Genomic DNA, 23,391 nt, shown 5'->3' on the forward strand with positions numbered 1-23,391 from the left:
GTGAGGCAACCACAGGACCACCTTGGTTCCTGAGGTGCTGCTCATCTTGTTAACTGAGACAGTAGTGTCTCTTATTGGCTTAGAACTTGACAAGCAGGCTACAATGGCCCCAGAGAGCCCCAGAGACCCAGCGCGCTCTGTCTCCACTGTACTGGAGTTATAGGTGCATGGCCACCACACCTGGCCTTACACACACATTTTACATATGTAATATATATGTGTGTAAGTAAAGTGTGTGTGTGTGTGTGTGTGTGTGTGCATGTTATGGGTTCTAGAGATGGATTCTAGGTCTTCAAACTTCCATAGCAAGTGTTTTGATGACTGAGTCACCTCCCTTGCCTTCTTTCTTTACCCATAATCCTGCCTTCTTACTTCTGAGCATCACTATTTCTGTTAGCATCCTGAGCTGAACCTGCTCAAGGGTTTCTGGGTACTGGATTTGGGACTTTCCCATAGGAACTGCTAAGAATTCCAGAGGCCATCTTCCCACTCTCCAGAAAGGTGTGACAGTGTATTCAAGACTGCCGGGGCACAGCAGCAAAGAGAATGGACCCATAACCGGATGCCCAGCTAAATTACTCTCTTGCCTCTGAGCATGTGGGGGTGGGGGAGGGGCTGACACATGATGTGCTGAGTCCAGAGTACGTTTGTCTGCATTGCATCCAGGCTCCTAAGAAGTTCCCAAGCATTGTTAGATAACAGTGTCCCTGCTGTGGCAGCTGGTGGTGTTTCAAGGTCCACGAGCGTCTAAACCAGTGCCTTGACCAGCATGTACCACCTATGGGTTCATTGACACCAAGATTCCACCCCAGGCTTTGGGGACATCATAATCTAGGATGGAAGGATTTGAGATAATTCACATGTCCGGTGTCCACATCTGAGGTCAGCCGGAGCACCAGGCAAGGGTTGGAATCAGGAGTCACATCAGTGCGGAACAGAACCAACAATGAAAATCACCCAGGTTCCTAAAGGCAGAGCTCCACACAGCAAAGAAGACTCACAGCCAGCCGAGCATACACACCCTTCTTTGTCTTCCCCTAGAGCAGGGGACACACTGACAGCAGAGGCCCCCGTGGAGCTGAAGCTTAGCCAAACAATCCCCTCTTTTCATCCGTTTCTCTCCCTAAATCTCTTGTCAAGGTAGAATCTCCTCATTCTGCCAAAACTCAATTACCAGAGTCTTCCTAAAGTATCCCTCATGACCAATGGCCTCTGACCTTTACCATCTGGTGGGTTCCCCTTTGTCCCCCTCTGCCCTTGCCATGTGTTGCTTCCTAAGTGAAGGTCCTGTAGGTGCTGAAGCCAGCAGGCCACTGGCTCCGGAACTGGCCTATGGGAGCCATCTTCCCTCTCACACCCGTGGCTGTATTTCCTCCTCAAGCCCTTCTAGAAACATCGGGGATCATTTATTTGTTCAAGGCCAGCTGGGCTGGCTAAATGCCAGGGAAAGCACTAGGACCTGTGACTCCCCATAATCAGCAATGAGGGGAGGCTGGGGAAGTGGGCAAAGAACCCCCTAAGCACACCCTCAGAATCTGGATGAAAGGCACCTGGGCAGAGGCTTGGTGGCCTCTACCCCAGCTCTGCCAGTGTTCGCCTGTTTGCTCTGGGACAGGCATGATTGGATCTGCAGAGTGGGTTCCCTTTGCTCGATCCTGGGTATATTCTTGTAAAGAGGGCTCTGAGTGCACACAGGGAGAGAGCCTCGAGGATGCAGGGGACAGGCATAGCAGGGTCTGCAGGGGAAGGAGGACACTGAGACTCCTTGCAGTCTCAAGGACATCACTGGGATTTATGCAGCTCAGACAGCAATGGATTCTGAATAGCTAAAACATATGAGTATGTGCGTGTGCACATGCAGATGTGTGTGCATATGTAGGTGTGGGCATGCATGTATGTGCACCCATGAGCAAAGAAATTAACATGGAATGATTAAGCCAGGGAAGAGTAGGGATTATGGAATAGAGAGGCAAGCCCACCCCGGGAACTTTAATAGCCAGCTCTGTTCAGATGAAACACTGTTGAGCAGAGAAACTCTGGCACCTAATTCTACAGTCCCAAATGAGTTAAGTGGTATCTTTAACAAAACGTGGGAAACTGGGGCAGTGGAGCAGAGGAAGCTGGGAACAAACTTTGCTTTCAACATCACTCTTGCTATTTGCTTCCCAAACCTGATGATCTATTTGTTAGAATTAACTGGAAGGAATCTGGAGAGACAGCACAGTGGTTACAGTACTTGACATGCAAGCATAAGAATTCACATAAATACTGGGTGGATTAATAGCCTTCCCGAAATTCCAGCCTTGGGAAGCAGAGACGGGATCACAGAGCAAGATGGCTAGCAGACTAGCCCAATCAGTGAGTTCTGGGTTTGATTGAGAGACCTTGCCTTCATGAATGAATGAGGTAGAAGGAAAGATGATGATAATACAACCTCTGAACTCCACATGTATGCACAAATGTTCACAGGCACGCACACACATACAAACATGCATATATGCATAAGAATACCACACATACGCACATAAAAGTAAAAAAAAAAAGCTGGAATGTTCTAAAACCTTATTACACCAGCTCAAGAAAATCTTGGGGAATAAAAAATGATTTTCAAGTATTAGGGTGCACTCTAAGCCAGGTGTGGTGGCACATTTCTGTTGTCCCAGCAGTGAAGAGGCTAGGGCAGGAGAATAGAAAGTTCCCAGCTTCATAACAAGATCTGCCCTAAAAAGGAAAGACAGACAGACAGGGAAACAGAAGAAGGTATGGTGGGGGAAGGTGAGGACGGAGGCAAGGAAGAAGTGAAGACAGAAAGAAAGAACGTACTTAGAGTCATGTACTTTTTAGTTTGCAAGCTGGTAAAATATCTTTTTTTTTCTGTTAGAGTTTTTAAAAATTAGATTTATTTATTTTATCGAATATGTGAGTGTTTACCTGCATCTAAGTTTATGTACCTTGTACATGCTTAGAGCCCATCGCAGTCAGAAGAGGGTCCTGGACATCCTGGAACTGGAGTGATGGGTGGTTTTGAACCACCGTGTGAATGCTGGAATTCTCAGTGTACATAGTTTGTCCTCTGCAACAGTAGCAAGTGCTCTTAACCTCTGAGCCATGTCTACAGCCCCACACATTATCTCTTGACTAAAAATCTTTTCCATCATCCCTTCAGGGGACCAGCCCACTTGCTTGGTTCTGCCAACTCCAACAGCGTGTGGGCAGTGGGCAGAAGACCAGGACCATCTGATTCCCAGACAGCTGACAGCCAACCACAGCCTTGCTGCTCCGCACATGTTCCAGCCCCCAGCCCTGATTCCTTGCCTCTTGTAGCCAAGGGAACAGACAAGCCCCAACACAGGACCAAGTCAAACTGAAGGAAGTAAGCCCGCATGCTGAAGGCCATAGGAAAGTTCTATGCAATGGATGGAGGAAATGACTGTCAGGGGACCCTTGCTAGCATCAGCCAGTCACAAGCATAAAGAAGAAAGTACAATAGTTTCTAGTCAGTATAGGGAAGGGACGGTTTTCTATATAAACTCACACCGCTTTCAAAGTACCTTCCTTGTAACGGACCATCCATCTGTTGTGGTGACGATCTTAAAAGTTCCTCTTATGGTGGGACTGGAGAAATGGCTCAGTGGATAAGAGCCTTTCTTATCTTGCAGAAGATCCCAGCATACGGTAGTCCATAACCATCCGTAACTCCAGTTCCAGGAGCTCAGATGCCAGGCGAGAATGCACCCAGTTCCGGAGGATCAGAGTCCAGACATGCATGTACTGCATACGGTCAAAACACTTTTAGAAGCAATATAAACAAGTTTTTTCTTTTTCTCAAAAAAAAAAGGCACTTGGAGCTTGGTGTGGCTCTTTAATCTCTGCTCTGGAGGAAGAATCAAGTAGATTTCTGTGAGTTCAAGACCAGACGAGACTACATGGTGAGACCCTGACACCAAAAAAAAAAAATAATAATAATCAATCAATTAATTAAAACAAAAAGATGCTTGGATTTAGCACCATTTAATTGTTGTTGTTGTTGTTGTGGTGGTGGTGGTGGTGGTGGTGGTGGTGGTGGTGGTGGTGGTGGTGGTGGTTTGGTTTGGTTTGGTTTGGTTTGGGGTTTTTTTCCCCATAAAAGGTCATTTGTTGCTTGGTTGGGCTCCCAGTGGGTGGCGCTAGAGAGAGATGGTGGAGACTTCAGTAGGTGGGGCCCTATTGGCGGAAATTAGAACACTGGGAGTGGACCCTAGGAGGGGATATTGGGATCCCATTCCCTGCTTTTGAGCTGAGACATATGCTCCCCACTATTGCGCCCATCCTCTTCCCAGACCCAAAGCTACAGGGCTGGCCAAGCGACCATGAACTAGAACAGAAAACCAAAATCTTTTAAGTTGCTTACCGCACGCATTTTTGTCGCAGCAACAGAAAGATGATTAACACAGGACCTGCATGTTGGGCCAATGGTTTGGGCCTTCTTTTGGAATCGAGGTCCTCTGTTCTTAGAATAAACTGGAATTTTCAACTCTGAGTCTGAGACTTTGAGAATCCCAAGGCCAACACACCTGACCACCAACAAGCCACGGGCTAGGAGAGTGGGTCTTCTCTGAAGCAGGTAGGAGGCAGGAAGCAGGAGAGGGGTGAGTGTGAATACTCTATGGCTAGTAGTGGCCTCTCTATGGCTACTGTCCCCATAGATGTGCCTCCCAAACACCCACAGACCCTCCTTTCTCTACCCAAAAAAGTCTTCCCTTCTTGTGTTCCTCTTTCATAGTTCAGATTCAGGGGCCATCCCAAAGACACAAGCCCTGAACGGGCGGGCTAGCTGACCCCCACCACCAGCTCCTTCTTTGTTCTACACTTAATTGTACCAAAGCCAGCTCTTGTTCCGGCTCCCACATCCCTGAAGCAGTGAGGCAGTAGGGTTGATACGCGACAGAGATTCCTTGATCTTCACAATGTATCTGGGGACGCAGAGTGACTTTGCCCCTAGTTGGTGGCAGTCGTCCCAGAGCCGGCAAGGATGGGGACACAGGTGAAAAATCTATTTTAATGAGTGCCTAAGGAGAGGGAGCTTTTCTTGGGTCAGGCCTTGCCAGGCGGCTGGCTAAGCTCGTGGGTCTCCAGGCTCCTGCTCAAAAGTGTCTTGGAGAAGCCCCTGGCACAGGTGACTGGATCCTGAGCGACTCCGCTCCGCCGCCTACAGCCTGGACAAGGCTACTACGCAGGGGACTCGGGCGGCGACCCTGGGCGCAAGCACTGCAGGGAGGTGTCTGAAGCCCGGCGCTTCCTGCCTGGCCCTTGGCCCAGGGTGGTGACTGGCTGTCGCGATCGGGGCGCAGGTCCCCGCCCCCGGCTCCCAGTCCCCACCCCTGCGCCTTCGGGGGCGCCCCATCGCGGGAGGGTGGTCCGCCTCGCCCTGGTCGCCTAAGGCAGAGAGGTGGCGGGAACCTCCACCTCTTTCCCGTTTCCGCCGCGGGCAGCGCACCGGCCAGTGCCACCCGGAGGCGCGGTCGTCCCTCCGCCCGCGCGCCGGGGGCCGGCCCTGTCGCCTGCGCCTTTTTCCCCCGCGCACACCGCGGCGGCGCGCGGCCACTCGCCAACCGCAGGGAGCGCGGTGGCTGCAGCGCCCTGCGCTCGGAAGATGGTCCCCGCGACCGGACAGCTCGCTCTGCTAGCGCTGGGTACGTAGGCAACACCCGATGTCCCCGGGCCCGCTCCAGCCTGATCTCGGTGTTGCTCTTGAGTCCGCTTGGGAGAGCAGAAGAGAGGCGGGTGCTTGGAGTGTGTGGGAGTGTGCGAGCCACCGGGAGTCACGGAGAACTGTGAAGCGGGGGACAGTCTTAGCGAGGTGGCCGCCGGGCGGTGAGATCTGGCTTGAACTTTACTCGGCGCGGCGTCGGCTCGCCGGTGCCCACGCCCTCCTGCCTACCTGCCGGTCGCTGAGCCTGGCTTCTCCAAAGCCGCCTGAGCGCCGGTTGTCCCAGTGCAACCCCTGAGTGGCCCTGGCCTGAGCCCCTTTCGTGTCCCTGGGGGCGGGAGCCTTACTGCGCACCCGCACCCTTAGCCTTCGACTTGAAGCTCTCCTAGGTGTTGGGTGGGTTTGTGGGGTTTTTTGTTTGTTTGTTTGTTTTTGGTGCGGTGTAATTGTTCTGTTAATGAGCTTCGCTGGGAGTCTTGGTATCCCTGTCAGAGGAGGAGGGAGTGACACCTGAGTGTAACCAGTTTCCTCTGAGTTGGTTCTTGGACTTAAACGCGGGTGGGGGAGGGCACAATCGTCCTCGCTCCGACCCCTGTGTCTGGGTGGTGGGAGAGATTTGCCGCCGCTGCGAAGCTCGCAGGTGTGTTCCTGCTCTCAGCTGCCTGGTGCAGTCTGTCTGACACAGTGGACTGAAGTATGCAGGTGTCCCAGTCACTGCTGCCGCCTTGTGAATCTTTCTGTCTGATGTTTTCAGCATTTAAAACCCTGTAAGGAGGCTGAGGCTGTGAGTCAGTGGCCAGAGGACTTCAGGCACCAAACCCTGAGAAGGATCCCCAACACCATGTTAAACGGGGCTGGTGACCCCAGCGCTCAGAAGGTAGAAACAATAGAATTATAATACCACCTGCAGCTATATAGCGAGTTTGAAACCATCCTGGGCTGTATGAGAACCTGTTTCTAATGAACTATTAATAACTAAAGCCTTATAAAGTAAGATGCTTGCTACAAGATCAATAGACCCCAGAGGGTATTTGGAACTCTCCTCCCCAAAATATGCCCAGAGCAGCAAGCAGCCTGTCACAGCCAAGGTGAGGAAGGGTCGGTTCACAGGTCTGGCAATCCTGCCTTAGAAAGTTCCCTCTGCAGCAGGAGGGGACGCATCAAGATGTTCCCAGCCTTGCCCTCACCTGAAGTGAGTTATGGGCAGATTTCCTCCCATTCTGTAAGAGCTGCCTTTTGGGTGTGTGTATTCCATCGTTGGTTTTCACCTCATCTATAAAGGCTTCATAATTTAACGCTGGGAAATGTGGAGATGGCGGGAAGCCTGCAGGTTGTGTCCCCATCCAGATGTTTCTTTCTTCCGAATAGTATGACTAGCTAGAACCCTGTGGATGCTTGCCTGGTGCTGCCAAGCCGCTCCAGTTCATTCACCCACTTGGCTTGCGTGTTCACTTCGTGAAAAACGAGCCATCGTGTTCCCATTTCACAGACAAAGGAAGAGCAGTGCAAAGAACCACCGTATTAAAGACCAAGGAGTGCAGGTGTGGAAGGTCACTTCACTCGTGGTCAACATAGATGTCCCATCTCTAGGATTGGGGACGTAGCTCTGAGGAACAACCGAGTTAAAAAAAAACTCACCATTCGATTTCTTGTGGTTGAGCTCTCTGGTGGCGAGGTGGTTTATTCAGTGAAAATGAGAGCAGGAGTGGCTGCCCCCGACAGCTGTTGACAGCTGTGCTCACCCCCACCAGCCCCTTTAACTGGCCGCGTGCAGCAGACCTCACGCTGTCACCACTGTCACACTGTAATTTTCTCCTTGCCTAAGTGCTCCATCCAGCTTCTCTGCTCCCTTCCTTGAGAGAAAGAAAAAAAAAAAACGATAACCGTAAGATTGACCGATCTTTAAAAGCTGGCTTGTACTGTTCTAGAAAGAACAGTTTAAAATGGGGGAGGGGACGAATTGACAGCAGCGAGGAGTTCGTTTTATTCTCTTGAAAAGACAAATGACAGCCGCTAGATTTGTGCTTTGACTCAAACGGCCGCCTCCCACGTGTCTTTAATTTGCGATATCTCCTCTGAAGCTCTTTGACTGTCTGATTTTTCTTAGACAGCTCTGGGCAAATCAGCCAGTGTGTTGCATCGATGAACACAGTCTCGAGAACCCTGGGCTGCTCTAAGAGAGACCTGGCGGTTAGCGCTGTCAGTGGAAGCTTAGGATCGGATTCCAACACTTATTACTGTATTGAGGGGCAGAGTGTGGGGAATGTGCCCCAAAGGCCAACTTTGGAAACCACCTAGGTTCCTGTGATGGCTACCACTCCAGGCGGGGTTCTCCTGTGCTTGGTACCTCCTCTGTGCTGAGGGAACTAAAAGGTTAAGTTACTGGCATTAGATCACCTCTATGCCTTGTTTTTGTCTATGGAATGGGTATGTTGAGAGGGCTATTGGATAAACTTGATACCTGCAGATTAATGTGTGGTATGTGGTCAGAACTTAATTAACCTTAATGTCACCCCTCCCTTTGTTGTTGGTAGTCAGAGCCTGGGAGAACGCTGGGCTCACGGCAGGTTATGTGGGTTCTATGACCCACAGATCACCAACTGGGCCTCAAGCTCCTCACCCTGTCTCGGCCAGAAACCCTACCTGAGTGATTTCTAGGCAGTGTCACCTGGCAGACAACAAATTCAAGCAAACCTGGGAATTCTTAGGTACATTACAAATCATTTTTAGGTCAAACATTTATGCCTACTCTGTTGTACCGAGTGGTTTTGTCTTCTGTAAAGTGGGACTAATAAAGCCAGCACCATCTCGAAGGCTGTGGGGACATCAGATGAGATGGTCAAGAGATTCACAAACCATAAAGAAAATAAGGCTGGGGGCATAGCTCTGAGGTAAAACCATTTGCCTGGCTTGCACAAAGCCCTACCACTGCAAAGGAAATGAAGGCTATAGTGAAAATAAAATTGATTTTGGTGACAGAGATGGACTCTATAATACAGAGATGAGGCTTGTTTTGCTAGCACTTCCCATAGATTAAGACTGCCTATAGACCTCAGGGAAGGCTGTCATAGACGGAAGGTTGATCTTTGCTTTAGATTCATGTTGAGGTGTTTAGGGGGTTTCTTCATTATGTGGAAATGTCATCTTCCACTGTCCACCTGAGGAGGCCCATGCCTTCCACCAAGGACAGTTAGGGCGCGCTCACCAGGAATGAGGGCTAGAGAGGTGTAGATCGTGATCAGCAAGCTTGCTGACCCTACCTGCTCTTCCAACGTTTGGTCTCCTCAGGACAAGGTGACCTTTCTCTAAGTAATGTCTCTTGCCAGGGAGACTTTTCTTATAGGAGTAAAATGATGCTTTGCGCTATTGTTACTATGGTAACACATGACAAACAGATGACTTTTCCATTGGCCTGGATCTCCAAGGACCTTTGCAATATGTGTTTGGAACAAGGCCCTAGCCACCACGCTGCCCTCTAAAGCAGGCAGGCAGGCAGGCATCAGTCATCCCACACTAAACACCTTACCAGCATCTTCTACATCAGTATGCTTATGTCAGAACCATCTGGAGGCCTTGTGAGTGCAGGTGGAGGGGCTTGCACGCTCAGTAAGTTCCCAGGTGTGACCTGTGTGGCTAGAGGGGCTCTTCAAGAACCCCTGCTCCTCACACACTTCAGGGACCTCCTGCCGTAACCAGCCGCCCGCCCGTGCCTCAAAGCCATCCTCATGCTTGTGAGTGTGGCTGCCGACTTGGGAGCTCTCTTTAAAAGCTGCTCTGGCCTGTGCTGCAGCCTGGGCAGAGTTGGAAGCTTACTGAGAATTCACAGTTCCGCTTTGCCTACAGCCTGTGCTATTAAACACCAGCTCACAACACCAACCATTTCACACTTTCCATTTCTACGTTTTTATTTATTTTGGTGTGTATGGGTGTTTTGCTTGCATGGATGCCTGATCGCCACGTACATGCAGGGTCCAAGGAGGTCACAAGGGTGTCCTCTTCCCTGGGACTGGAGTTACAGGGGTGTGAGCCACCATATGGGTGCTGAGAATTAAACCCAGATCCTCTGCAAGAGCAGACTGTGGCTCATGTCACCTTCCTTGTTAATTGCAAAAATGACTTACAATATAGCTTTTTCTAATATTTCTGATCATATTGTTATAAGATATAAACTCTATTCTGTTGTAAAGAAGAGGGCTTTCTAGATAGACTTTCCCACTGGATTTTGGTTTGGGTTATTTTTTTGTTAAAAATTTGAAAAGTGTGTGTGTGTGTGTGTGTGTGTGTGTGTGTGTGTGTGTGTGTGTGTGTGTATTTGTGCACATGAGTTGAGTTCAGTATCCATGGAGGCTGGAAGATGATGTCAAATCCCCTGGAGCTGGAGTCACAGGTGTTTATGAGCCACCCATTGTAGATTCTGGAAACTGGTCCTCTATAAGAGCAGTGAGCTCTCTTACCCACTAATCATCTCTCCAACCCCTGAATATCCTTGTAATGTCTCCTATGGCAAATGGCAAATACAAAAATCTTTCCTAAAATCAGAAAAGCCAGATGGTAGAATAGAGTCACCTCTAAGCAGCAACTCAGATGCTATTCCCTTGACCCACATACTCATGTCTAGGTACCCCACCTCTCTCTTTAGAGAGAACTCACTATATAGACTTAGGTGGCCTTGAACTCACAGACATCTGCCTGGTTAAAGGTTAAAGAATTAGCCAGCCAACACCCTGGCTAATTCTTTTGAAGCATTATGAACACGTTATATTAAATATGACTTAAGAAATAAAAACTGGAACTGGAGACATAGCTCAGTGGTTACGGGCACTGACTGCTCTTCCATAAGACCCAGGTTCAATTCCCAGCATCCACGTGGTAGCTCACAATAGTCTGTAACTCCAGTTCCAGGGGATCTGACACTCTTACAGACATGCATGCAGGGAAACTGATGAAAGTAAAAATATTTTTTAAAAAGGGGGTGGAGAAAAGAAAGAAAGAAAAGAAAGAAAAACTGTTACCCAGGGTTGAGAAAGGCCAGAGGCTTATTGAAACCTAACTGTGCTCTACTTAATCTGGTGAATTATGTCCTCGACTGCATTTAATATTTTTGGAGGTGTAGATTGAGACAGGCTCTTTCTGTGTAGCCCAGGAAGGTGCCATCTCCTGCCTCTGCCTCCTAGGAGCTGGGATTACGGATGTGTGCTGCCTTGGCCAGTTTTACATTCAATTGCTTGGAAAACTCTCACCACCAAAGGCTTTCTGTTTGTACCACTTGAGCCTTTGGCCTTTCAGTGACAGGAAGATGGTCAAGGCTTCCTTAAAAAGGGAATGGATGGGGCCCGCTTTAGCCTGCTGGCACTCGGCTGTTGGTTTTAATCTTCCATGGTTCACCTTTTGTGCCTGGGAAACCAATGGTGGAGCCTTGGTCTTGGATCTGTTGCCCAGGGCTTCCTTCCTCTTCCCCACTGTTCTTCATCTCATACCTGTCAGCATGACTTGATGGAATGTCTACCCAGGACACTGCAAATAGACCTCGGTTGCCACACACCAGCCCAGTTGTCAACATCCATCCCAGACAGCTCTTTATTTGATAATCAAGGGCGGGGCGGGGTGGCTTCGTGCAAATTCCCATGTCACTAGTGCCACTCTTCTTTGGGATGTTGTTTTACTGTTGTCTTAAAAAACAGATTATGAGGCCAGTGAGATGAATCAATTGGTAAAGAGGATTGCCATCAAAACTTGATGAACTGAGTTCAATTCCCCAAACTCACAAAAGATGGAAGGGAGAGCCAAAGAGGCTTCTAAAAGTTGTCCTCTGTGATGATGCCACATGGAGGGCACACACCCACCCACACTGTGTGTGTGTGTGTGTGGGGGTGTGCACTTACACATGCATGAAAAATTCTGGCATGTCTTTATGATTGCAAAACCCTGTTCTTTTCCTCTGGAATATTTGGAAAATTAAGAGGAGTATGAGAGGTATTTGGATAACCACCCCAACATAACCACAATTAACACTGCATTTAACCGCACTGCAGGAGTGTGGGCCAGTGTTAAGAGTGTATGAATCCCAATCAACTCATGATATTTTTATTTGTTTGAGTATCTTGATCATTTATAATAAACTCTTTGATATGATTCTCAAGTGATATATACTAATGTATAGTGACTGCACAGGCAGAAATGCTTGTAAACAGGCAGGGAGAGAAAGGCGAAGATGCTGCTTGCTGAACTCTTGGGATGCAGGAGTTGTTAAGAAAGCTATCCTCTTTGTCGTCACGGCAGTGATTCACCGGGCTGCTGCTTAATGAGGGTTTTCATAATACACTCAAACTTGAAAGGTGAGTTCCTGAGCTGAATGTATTATGCAGTGCCTTGGTTTAAAATCGTCTTTTGAAAAAATTTGTGGTAATACGGATTGGACTCAGGACCTCATGAGTATGTCCTCAGGCACTGGTTAACTTTTAATAACAAGCATATATTAAATTTGTTAAATTTGTAATGTCTGAAGTCTAGAGAGTCAGAGCTGGAGAGGTGACTCAGTGGTTCAGGTCATCTGCTGCTCTTACAAGGGACCCAAGTTCCGTTCCCAGCACACATAGCAAGCAGCTCACAGACAGCCACCAGTAACTCCAGCTCTGTAACCAAAGACCAAGAGAATCTGACAGCCTCTTCTGGCCTCTGTGCACATGCCCATATGGAAATACACATATATGCATAAACAAATAATAAAAGTCAAGAAAGCCAACACATACAGCAGACATATTTCCACAGAAATGCTGGATTCGTCTTTGGTTTTCTAAGATAAATTTCCAGAAATTGGCCTTGCTTTCATCTGGTTCCTGGAGGCTCACTCTCTTTAGTCTTCTAGAACGTCACAGATCAGATTAAACATTTGTTGGAGAAAAAGATCTCAGCCACGTTCCCAGATTTTCCATTTAGTGGGGCAAGCCCATGCAATCACACACTGGCTCTTTGCTGCCTCCATGTATAGGTATTAACATTTTTATAGTGATTTCAAATCAATTGATCATTTCCCTCCAAAGCTTTACCAGCCACGTATTCCAAGACTCATCTTCATCCCCACCTCGTGCTGCTCTCTCTATTTAGGGCATCTTGATGTCTGTGTGACACGTAAGAGCTTCTGGTTTATGTTTTAACAGACTTTGCCAACTCTAATGCCTTCAGTGGATTCCTTTAGAGTTTCAAGTAGATGATCTGTATTCTTGAATAATCAAGCCCGACACTGCCTTTCTGAATTCATACATAACTGTCGTTTCTATCTTCTCTTTACTCTATGGTGCCAACTGGATTTTAAGAACAAAACTTAAAAGGCTTAGTTACAGTTAATTAATTAATTAATGCTCCCCTGACACAGTGTGAATGTGGTGTCAGGGGATCTGATGCCCTCTACTGGTCTCTACAGATACCCATATATACAGCCTATGCAAACACACAGTAAGTTACAACAACAGTAAGTTACAGGTGTCACACCACCTGTGAATGTGGAGATTAAAGGATAACTTGTGGATCAGTTTTCCCCACTGTGTGGATCCTGCAGCTCAAAATTGGGTTTGCAGGCATGGTAGCAAGCACCTCACTGACCTGTCTCTCTGCCCCTAAAAAACAACATTTTTTTTTAAAGAGCAGTAGATATTCTTGGGTATTTTTTTTCATAAGTTTATGTTTATGTGTTTAACAGTTAAGTATGGGAATGAGTTTTTGGCTTTATATATGTTTAGGTATACCTATAGAATACATGTTTTATAACTCACTAGGATTCAGCTTTTTGTTTTTGTTTTTGTTTTTGTTTTGTTTTGTTTTGTTTCCAAAGCAAGAAGAGATAATTTGAGCTGAAGTTCAAATATTTTTCGGATGTGTGATTCAATTACATTAAAATAAGCTTTCAAATCTTGAAATAAACATCGCCATCAGTATGACATTACTCTTTGTGTATTTTGCTAGGTCTGATCTACTGTGAAGTGACTCTGCGTTTGTTTTTTAAGATTTATTTGTATTTTTATTTGTATGTATATGCATGTTCACGTATGCCATATATGTAGGTACCCATAGAGACCAGAAGAAGGCATCAAATTCCCTGACAGCAGAAGTTACAGGTGGTTGTGAGCTAGCCGTGTGTGTGTGTGTGTGTGTGTGTGTGTACACGAGCGCACGCGCGCGCGCGTGCACACATTCATGTTAACAACTGAGCTGCAATTAAGTAGCTGGTGCCCTCAGGTTTTGGCACTAGCTTTAAGTATACTTTATAAAATGGTTTTGGAAAGATCCCATGTTTTTATGCAGAAGGTTGATGTAGAAACTGACAGTCCCAGGGAAGAGCAGAGCAAACGGGACCCATGTGGCTCCAGGCCCTTCTTCCATGCTTGGTTCCAGGTTTCTATTTGTGGGGTTAGAACAAGAATGGCCACCACAGGCTCAGATACTTGAATCCTTAGTCACCAGGGAGTGGAACTGTTTGAAAGGATTACAAGGATTAGGAGGTGTGGCCTTAATGGAGGGAGGAAGTATGTCGTTAGGGGTGGGCTTTGAGGTTTCAAAAGTCCATGCCAGTCTCTCCCTCTCCCTTCCCCCTTTCCTCCTCCTCCTTTCTTCTCCCCACCCCCCACCTGTGGAGCAGGATATAGCTCTCAGCTACTGCTCCAACACCATGAGTATTAGCATCCTCCCACCATTCCCCAATTAGACGGTTTCTTTTACAGACTTGCCTTGGTCATGGTGTCTCTCCACAGCAATAAAACACTGACTAAGACACTGTTTCTTAAGCCAGTTTTGATATTTATGACTTTCATTTAGACTCAATTCAACTCAAGCTTCTAACACTTTAGGATGGATTTACAGATAGTCTTTTATTTTAACGTTTTCCTTAGAAACTGCCCTTTAGCAAAGTAAAACAAAGTGAGTTGGGGGGGGGGCGAATAAAGTAGATTTTAAAATTTGTTTCTCTTGATGATATTGGGGAGGAACTATCTTTTAAATCATAAAATAAAAACCAAGGGAATATTTCATAGTTGATGCTGTTCAGTAAACAACTATTTTTTTATACAAAGTACTTAATGAAGTTATCAGTCTACTACCTCTGATTTGAAGGGCACCTGGCAAGATGATTTTCAGCAAAGACTGATAAACAACACATGTATGCTTTAAGCCTGTGCATCTATGTGCTGTTAGATGTGGAGGTCAGAGGTCACCTATGGTGTCATTTCTCGGGAGCCAATCTACCTTGAATTCTTTCAAGTTATTTCAAATTTTATTTTATGTGTATGAGTGTGTACCCGCCTTTTGTATGTGCACTGTACATATGCAGTGCCTGTCAAGGCCAAAAAGGAGTGTCATCACCCCTTGGGCCTAGACTTACCAGATGCACACGAGCTGCCATTTTTGGTGCTGGAACCTGATCCAGGATCCTCTGGAAGACAGTGAATGTTCTTCATCACTGAGCTGTCCCTCAAGCCTTCACCTTGCGTTTTGAGGAGACAGGGTTTCTCTCACAGTCCTCATCCACTGATCGGGTTGGGCTGGCTAACCACTAAGCCCCAGGAATCCTCCTGCTTCTACCTCCCCATGACTGGAATTACAGGTGTGCATTACCGTGCCTGGCTGTTCTAAAATGGCGGTTCTGGATCAGCCTCAAGTCTTCCTGTGCTTGCAAGGCGGGCTATATGGGATTCAGAACACAGCTGGCTTTGCCAGCTAAGCCATCGTCTCAGTCCCACCTGAAGCTTTAAAAAGCTTACTATTTTCTCAAATGTCACCGTCTCTGTTAGGTGCCACCACAGCACAGCCAGGGGTAGGGTGTAGGGTTATTGCTGGATTTGTTTATTTGTTTAATTTCTCTTATTTTTGTGATCAATACTTCCAGGCACAAATCTTAGGCCCTTGAAGTGAGAGCCTGTCTTCAGCTCCAGTTCTTCAGAGCCTTTCATTTGAATTTGAATGAGGTAACTCAGCAGTTCTCTGGGCACCAAGAGGGTAGCCATGTCTTCACCAGCCATTAGCCATTGTACCCAAGCTAAAGCATTTTCTGTGTCATCACTGTGCCCGTGAGAGGTTCCGAGGATTAGCTGGCTATATGGGATGCAGAACACAGTGACACAGGACTGCCACCAAAGATGAGTGAGAGACTAGCAGGGTATACAGCTCCCTTCCCAATGCTGGGCCTTGGCAACTGACAAGAAACACACAGACTTAGGAGACTTTTGTTTGCTCTAAAGAAAGAGCTGAGGAGCTGGCCCTGCGGGATAGCAGAACAGGACCTGCCCACTGACCTGCCACCGAGCTTGGGGTTTGAACCTTGCTGGCACGGGGTTCTGACCTACTGGTTTTACACTGCGGGAAGGCATCCTCAGGCCTGTTTGGGAGCTGTGCTCACCCTTGCAGCAGATTTAAACAGTGACAGATGTCTTAGGCGCATTGCAGACCTGGGTGTTATAATTGAGGTTTAGGGGGAGGAGTCATGGGTCCCTACATTGGGATGAAAGCAGGTCTGGAGCCTGATCATTTTTCCAGGGATGTGAGGTCAACTCATAGATCACCCAGATGAATACTCCATTTGGATTCAGACTCTCTCTCAGCCTCAACCTCCGCTCCCCTTCCCTCAAAAGGAAACCCCTCAATACACACATCCCTGGTGCTAGCTAAGGTATAGGGCACTTCCAGGTACTCATGTCCCTGTGGCTGTCACCTCCCAGGTGGACTGGCCAGGACTTCTCCTCTGCCAACCTCATTAAGTCCTGCTGAGTCTTTTTCCAAAAGGAAACAGAAACAGGAATCCATAAACAAGGAAATCTTAAAAAAACGCTCCAATATGACTCTCCAGAGACCCCCCTCCCCCGCCCAGCCTACTGTATTTGACTACCTGTCCTTTTCCTGGACCTGAATATAGTTATTTGTAAATTTACTTGTTTTCCATCAAAAATTGTACCTGGGAGACTTCTTTAAAATCTGTCACTCATAGTGCACAAGGACAATAGTTCTGCAAATGTACAGCTAGAGCTATACATCCATCTGACGCCTATTAGGTGGTGTTCAATCATTTCATGATCTGCCCCTTATCGACGGACATGAGGATTTTTGAAGCCTTTAAATATGCAGACCTGAGAGTTCTTGGAGTTAAGTTGTGAGCCACCCAAGATAGGCACTTCAAACCCAACCCAGGTCCTCTGCAAGAGCAGCAAAATGTTCGTAACTACTCAGCCCTCTCTCGAGCCCCCAAGATTCGCAATCATTCCTCTTAATGTGATCTGACAACATGACTTCCAGAGGAGCTGGACACACTGCTTTTCCATCACCTGCGTGTGAGCGGCTGCTTCTCGGCAGAGTTGTCTGTGGTGGTTACCATCATTTCTAAGCCATGTGAAACGTGACCAAAGTGTTTTTTGCTCATCTCTCATGGGATTTCAGCATGGCTGAGCTGATTTTCCTGTGTCTATGTTGGGGTTGGTTATTTCCTTACTGACCTGTAAACAGTTTTCTAAACTGTCCATTAAGTATTTTTTCCACCTTGCCTTTTAGATGTGTGTGTGTTGCATTTAGACTTATGAGTTTGTGGCGTCATCTTTGTTTTGTCTTATGAGGGTTTGGAATCTGCCCGTGATTCCTGGGTGCCCTCTGCTGCAGTAAAGCATAGCACTGAGGGCATGAAGGGGGGTTTTCTACAGCAATTCCGTGTGTCATTTTCTCTTGGGCTTTTCGTTTGCTGGTCTGAATCTTCATTCTTTTGGAAAATGTGTTTGGGTTTGAGGTCAAAGTCGAATTTTTTTCATTTTTGCCAAATAATGCCTCCGCTGTTTGTTAGCTGCTGGATAATTTCTTCTGCGTTTATTGGTTTCAAATTCCATTTTGCCAATTCATTCGTAGGAGATGTGGGCTGTCTGTAGTGTTTGTTCTGCCCCACAATTCTGAGGATTGGGGCTATAATGCACCACCCTTGTAGGGACTAGAGTGTAGGATTGCTCCCGGGAACTGGAGCATGACTGAGAACAGGAAGGTAGCTGTGTATCACAGAGGGTGCCCTCCCCTGCTTGCCCTTGTGATGAGAGTCCCATCTCCGGCCACCTCCGTGGTACTGGAGGGGTGCTTCCCATACTGTTCCTGGAGAGAACAGAATCCCTTCACCCTATTGCTTAGCTAGAGTCTGGGGCTTACTGGGCCTTGTTGCCCGAAAGGCCAAGGGAGACCCCGGTTACATCCCTGCTAGCCTTTCTTGGTGTTGAGCTTTCTGGGACTTGGAGGCCATGTGGCAGACCTGCCATGCTCTCTGGGACATCCTGGAGAACTGAAACTGTCTTTCTTCCCGTTTTCCCCTCAGCCCAGAGCATACATAGGTCCCTAGCCCAGCCTGGTGCTTCTTGCTGGAACATGAATTAAATTGGGCATCAAAGGGAACAGAAGCGCTTAAGCCGTGACAGTTTTCTATGTTAAAACAAATCCAGATACATCAAGGAAAGGAGAGCAGGACTGAAAACACTAAAGTTGGTTTTTAGGTTAAAACAAGACTTCAGAAAAATTGTCATCTCCAGCACCAGCTGGGTTAGTTACAGGCCTAAGGGATTAGACATGGGCCTCATTTCTTTGCAATTTTGGGGGTGTTGGGAGAAATTTTGGAGACATCTCATCCTACATGAATGACTAACTTTCAGACACCTAGAGAGAAACACTAACCAAAGCAAAGTCATGATTCTTTTGTTCATTTGGGATTTTGCGTCTCTCCCTCCTCCTCCCCTCTCTCACCTCCAGGCCCCTCTCCTCCTCCCTTCTCTCGCCTCATGAGATGAACGCCTGCAGTGCCCACCCTGCCTCCTCCCATGTGGGGTCTTCAGTCAGGGCCTCAGGTTCCCCCTGGGTACCACTTTCCTGCATCCTATGAGCTCCAGCGAGCCGAATCTTCACCTGCTTCAAGATAGGCTTAGCTCCTCTCAGCCTGGCTGCTTCGATCCATGCTTTGATTAGGGACGTGAGGTCCAATCTCCAGGACTTTGGGGATTTCCAGCTATTTCTCAAACACTTTTATCATTTTTTAATTATGTGTATATGAGGAAGTAATATGTGCCCTCGAGTGCACTACCCACAGAGCCCACAGGGGTAGGATCTTCTGGGGCTAAAGTTATTGGTGATTGGAGCTGAATGCAGGTCCTCTGCAACATCAGCAAGCACTCTGAACCACTGAGCCATCTCTCCGGCCCCTCGTCATTCCTCTTAAGTTGGTTTCTGGCTGCACTGGGTTGTGATCATGTAAAAGCATACACTGTGAATTCCATCCCTTTCCATTGGTTGTATTTAATGCCTCAGGTTGTGATCACCCTGCTGGATGCTCCACACGGGTTTGAGAAATATTTGGCTATTTTAAGAATCATCTATGGACACTTGTTATAGCAATTGATTGATGGTAATTTTTTTTTTGAGACAATGTCTCATGTGGCCCAGGCTAGCATTGATTTTGTTATGTAGCTGAGTCTGGACTTGAACTTCTGATCCTCCTGAGCCCATCTCCCTCTCAAATGCAGAGATTATGGCGTGCACCACCACAACAGGTTTATTCAGAACTGGGAACAAAGTCAAGGATTCATCCTTGTCAGGCAAGTGCTCTGTCAGCAGGAGGACAGCTCCAGCCTGACTGGTATTATTTTTAGATCAACGCTCTCTTAGTTGGTTTCTGGTCTAGGATCTCCAACGTGTCCAACCACCATAGTGACATCCACTTGCCCTTTCAATCCAATAACCTTTGGTACCTGGACTCCGACTCTGCTGGTAGGCACAAGCTTCATCCTTGGAGCACTTGAGCAGCTGTTTCCGGGTTTATCAGCACTGAGTTCTACCCATGATGCACATCTCCACAGTCACCTGTTTGCAGGGCGGTGGGGATGTTCATTGAGTCCAGCTCCCTCCTCTATTATATTTTTATGTTCTTTGTGAAGAAAGAAAGAAAGAAAAAAGAGGGTAAAAGGTTTTATTCCAGTTTCCTGGACTGAGGCTTATTGAGGTTCAGGTTGTGGGGTAACGGACCAGTTCTGCACAAGTGAGCCACTTGAAAGCTGAGAGGCGTGCCCTTAGGGAAACAACCTCGACTCGTTATGTAACGCGAGCTTGGTTTCCTGTGAACAGCTTATTTCCCATAGTGTGGGACGAGGGGAAATAAACAGAACAGCCCTTTCAACAAAATTGGATTTTCTGGACTTTGGATTAAAGGGAAGCAATGGGCCTCTCACAGCTCCCATTCCAGGTAGGCTGTATCTCCATGATCAAGCAGCCCCTGTGATTTCTGTGGCCCAATGCTAATGTGCCGTTTGCTACTTAATTTACCCAACACAGCTATTTCAGTCACGGTGTATGATAGAGCCAGTGGGATGATCACAAACATAAAGTCAGTCAGCATAAAGCAGGGAGGCATCTTGAGGGTTATCACTGAGGTTGGCAGATAACTATGTATTGGGCTGGGCTTGGTGATATTGCAGAGAGAATGGTGACCTAGCCCTGGCTCCCAGCCATGACGTTTCTTGCATAAAGTAGTGTAAGTAGACACAGGGGCTTTTACAAAAGGACACGAGGTATAGAATTGGGCCCAGAGGAGTGTTATAGGAGTACTGAAGAGAAAACACCCTGCCCTTAGAAGGGGGCTGGCATTCATTAAATTCTGAAAGTGCTTTACCTGTTATACAAAACCCACTGGCCCCACTTAGCAGTTCTGTGAGACATGGAAGTTCTCCCAGTTTCATAGATGAGGGAACTGAGGCACACATACACCTACACACACACACCACACCCCACACACATGTGCACACACATCCATACACATACACACATACACACACACATGTACATGTACACATGCATATACATATACACACACACTCACACCACACACACACACACGCACACACACACACACACACTAGGAAATTTTCTCAAGCTACTCTAACCAGCAAGTGCCAGAACCAGGATGTGGATCAAGAACCATTGTGTGCTGTTCCCGACCCACTGTTTCCAGTTGTTTGCATCAAGGTACAGAAGGCCCTGCAAGGTGAGGCACTAGGCACTGAAGGCTATGAAGGCTGAGGCTTTGTCATGGAGTGTGCTGAGGGCTCAGGCTTTGTCACAGAGTACACTGAAGGCTGTGGGGGCTGAGGAGCTGCCATGGGGCCTATGGGAGCTAACCCCCTGCTCATATGTAAGGTGTTGGTCGTGTGTGAGCAGCCATTGCTTGGCTGACTTTGGTCTGTGTTGTCAGGCTTTCAGACTGTCATTCCTTGCATTTGCACTCGTGCAGATAGATCATCATCACCACGCTAGCTGCAAAGGATAGCAGTGGCGGGGGCATCAGGGGCTCTGCTGCTGCCCCTGTCCCAAGCAGGTGGAGTTCGGGCTCAGATGACAGACGCTCACCTGAGTTACCATCTGAAGTGTGTACTGTGCAGAGGAAACTCAGAGTAAATTTGTTAGTAGGATCCAGTTTATCGTTCTACCCTGAATTTTTCAAAAGATGTTTGCTTGGAAGAATATTCTCTTTCATTGGCTAATACAATCCACCACCACCACCACCCTACCCCCGGCCCCCCACCCCTACCCCTGCATCCCCTACCCCTCTCCTCACCCAACCCCTACACCTTTAGTCAACCATAGCAGAAGCCAGAAGCACCTTTAACACCTTCACATGAACACTTGTAGTTCTTCACAGGCCAACTAAAGATAGAACCAGTGTTAGCAGGTTTGCTAATGGCTGCCTTTCTTTCAGACTCTTCACGCCCAGGCCCAGAGAAGCCCTGCACCCAGAGAAAACACAGACACTTGCTGTGGACTTGGGCAGTAGATGAGAACAAAGGATGGTGTGCTGCCCACGCCCGCACGAGCCCAGTCCAGCTGGTGCCTTTTTCTTTCTTTTTCTTTTTTCTTTTTGAAACGCTTTAATCTGAAAATATCAGAATAGACAGACAATGTAGTATCTGATTCAGGTCAGTGCCAAGTATGGGCGGCCTACAAATGGTTGTTAAAACTGTTCAGGGATTTTTATTTTGGTCTTTGGGTTTCATTGTTTTTTGTTTTGTTTTGTTTTGTTTATTTTAAGCACACGTTGGCAAATCATGAAGAGGATGGACCTCTTCACAATGAGTGATTGAGTGTCTGAAAAAAGTTGGAGGTTTTAAAAAAATTCCGATTCTTGGGATAGGAGAGATGGCTCACCAGTTAAGAGCAGGTGTGGATGTTCAGACAGCTAGGCACCCACAGCAGGTGACTGATAATGCCCTGTAACTCCAGTTGCAGGGAGAGCTGATGCCCTCTTCTGGTTTCCACAGGCAGTGCACACACATGCACATACCAATACATAGATACACACACACACACACACCCCAAAATTTGAAGATTTATTTATCTATTATATGTAGGTATACTGTAGCTATTTTCAGACACACCAGAAAAGGGCATCAGATCTCATTATGAATGTTTGTGAGGCAGCATGTGGTTGCTGGGATTTGAACTCAGGACCTTTGGAAGAGTGGTCGGTGCTCTTAACCACTGAGCCATCTCTCTAGCCCCCACATCAAAATTTAAAAATAATAAAAATAAATCATTTTTTAAAGTATTGATCTTTGGGCCTAGTAATCTATTTCTGGAGATTTATCTATAGGAAAATAATAAAAACTTGCCAGTAATTATATACATACATGCACTTGGGCACACGCATGCACTTGGGCACACGCATGTACATTAAATAAATAAATGAATAAGCCTTTAAGATTCTAATCTGATACATGCTTATAATTCTTAAGAGGGGAACATTATCAGTTTAAGGATAACCTGGGCTACATAGTAAGACCTTCTATCTTATAAAAGAAAAGGTCTATATCGTATTTAAAGGACCTTACTATAGAGTTGTTCTCCAGAACAATCTCCCTTTAAGTTATACATTTGCTTCAGGAAGGCTGTGTCTACTGCAGAGGTAAGATGTTGGCTTGCTGATGGACAGAGTCCACTCTATTAGTCCAGTGGAGAAAGAGGAGCATTGTCAGGAGCAGACACCAGCCTCTGGAGGCTGGGTACACACGCTCCTTCTAAGATGCCACTCTGCCAGGCAGGGTCTGCCTCCACACCTCCATTTCTGCAGGTTTGCCCCATGACTCTACTGACATCTGTGACCTTTATTAAAGTCTAGAAATTTCTCTATGACCCACTCACTCCCTGTCATTTCTTCCTAGCCTGATCGATTCATCTTCTTCCCGGAGGGAGGAAGAGGCTTGACTCTTGGGAAGAGAACAGCTCCCATTGGTTGAAGCCCTCCGTTATTTCAGCCTGTACTTTTGAATCTAAGCAGCACAGGGCTGGCAACTGCTAAGACAGGAAGAAGGCGGAACAAAATGAGCCTCACTTCCAACAGGGAGTGAAGCCAGCTTCATAGCTGAGATGTGAGATGCTTGAGAAACCAAGAACACAGCTTCCCTGCTGGCTCTGTCTTCTGTGGAGAAGGCCCAAGAGGCCAGAGAGAAGCCTACAGCCAGAGGTAGTCTGTAGGACAAGGATAGAGACTCACTATCCAAGGACAGACCGTTTATCTGACCCCCACCCCCCGGCCTTGAGAACTGGATTGTAGTCATGTTGGGGTTCATTTCTCATCCCACATATATGATGTGATGTATATCTTCCCTTGTGTGTCATTACACAAGGAGGGCATGGCTTATGCTTGTGAGTGGGCCTGGTGT

The 23,391-nt window shown here is 47.2% G+C and overlaps 1 protein-coding gene across 1 annotated transcript in view; it reads left to right on the forward strand.

Moving 5' to 3' along the window:
* Window positions 1-5,011: 5,011 nt before the first annotated feature.
* The window catches only part of Tgfa (transforming growth factor alpha), an 81,389-nt gene continuing 63,009 nt past the window's right edge, over window positions 5,012-23,391 (forward strand). The window contains exons 1-3 of the mRNA XM_052172876.1: window positions 5,012-5,023; window positions 5,195-5,330; window positions 5,472-5,672. Coding sequence (XP_052028836.1) covers window positions 5,012-5,023; window positions 5,195-5,330; window positions 5,472-5,672 — 349 coding nt within the window. The remainder of the gene's footprint in view (window positions 5,024-5,194; window positions 5,331-5,471; window positions 5,673-23,391) is intronic.

This window comes from Apodemus sylvaticus, chromosome 2, assembly GCF_947179515.1.
Source record: "Apodemus sylvaticus chromosome 2, mApoSyl1.1, whole genome shotgun sequence".
In the NCBI taxonomy this organism is placed as follows: domain Eukaryota; kingdom Metazoa; phylum Chordata; class Mammalia; order Rodentia; family Muridae; genus Apodemus; species Apodemus sylvaticus.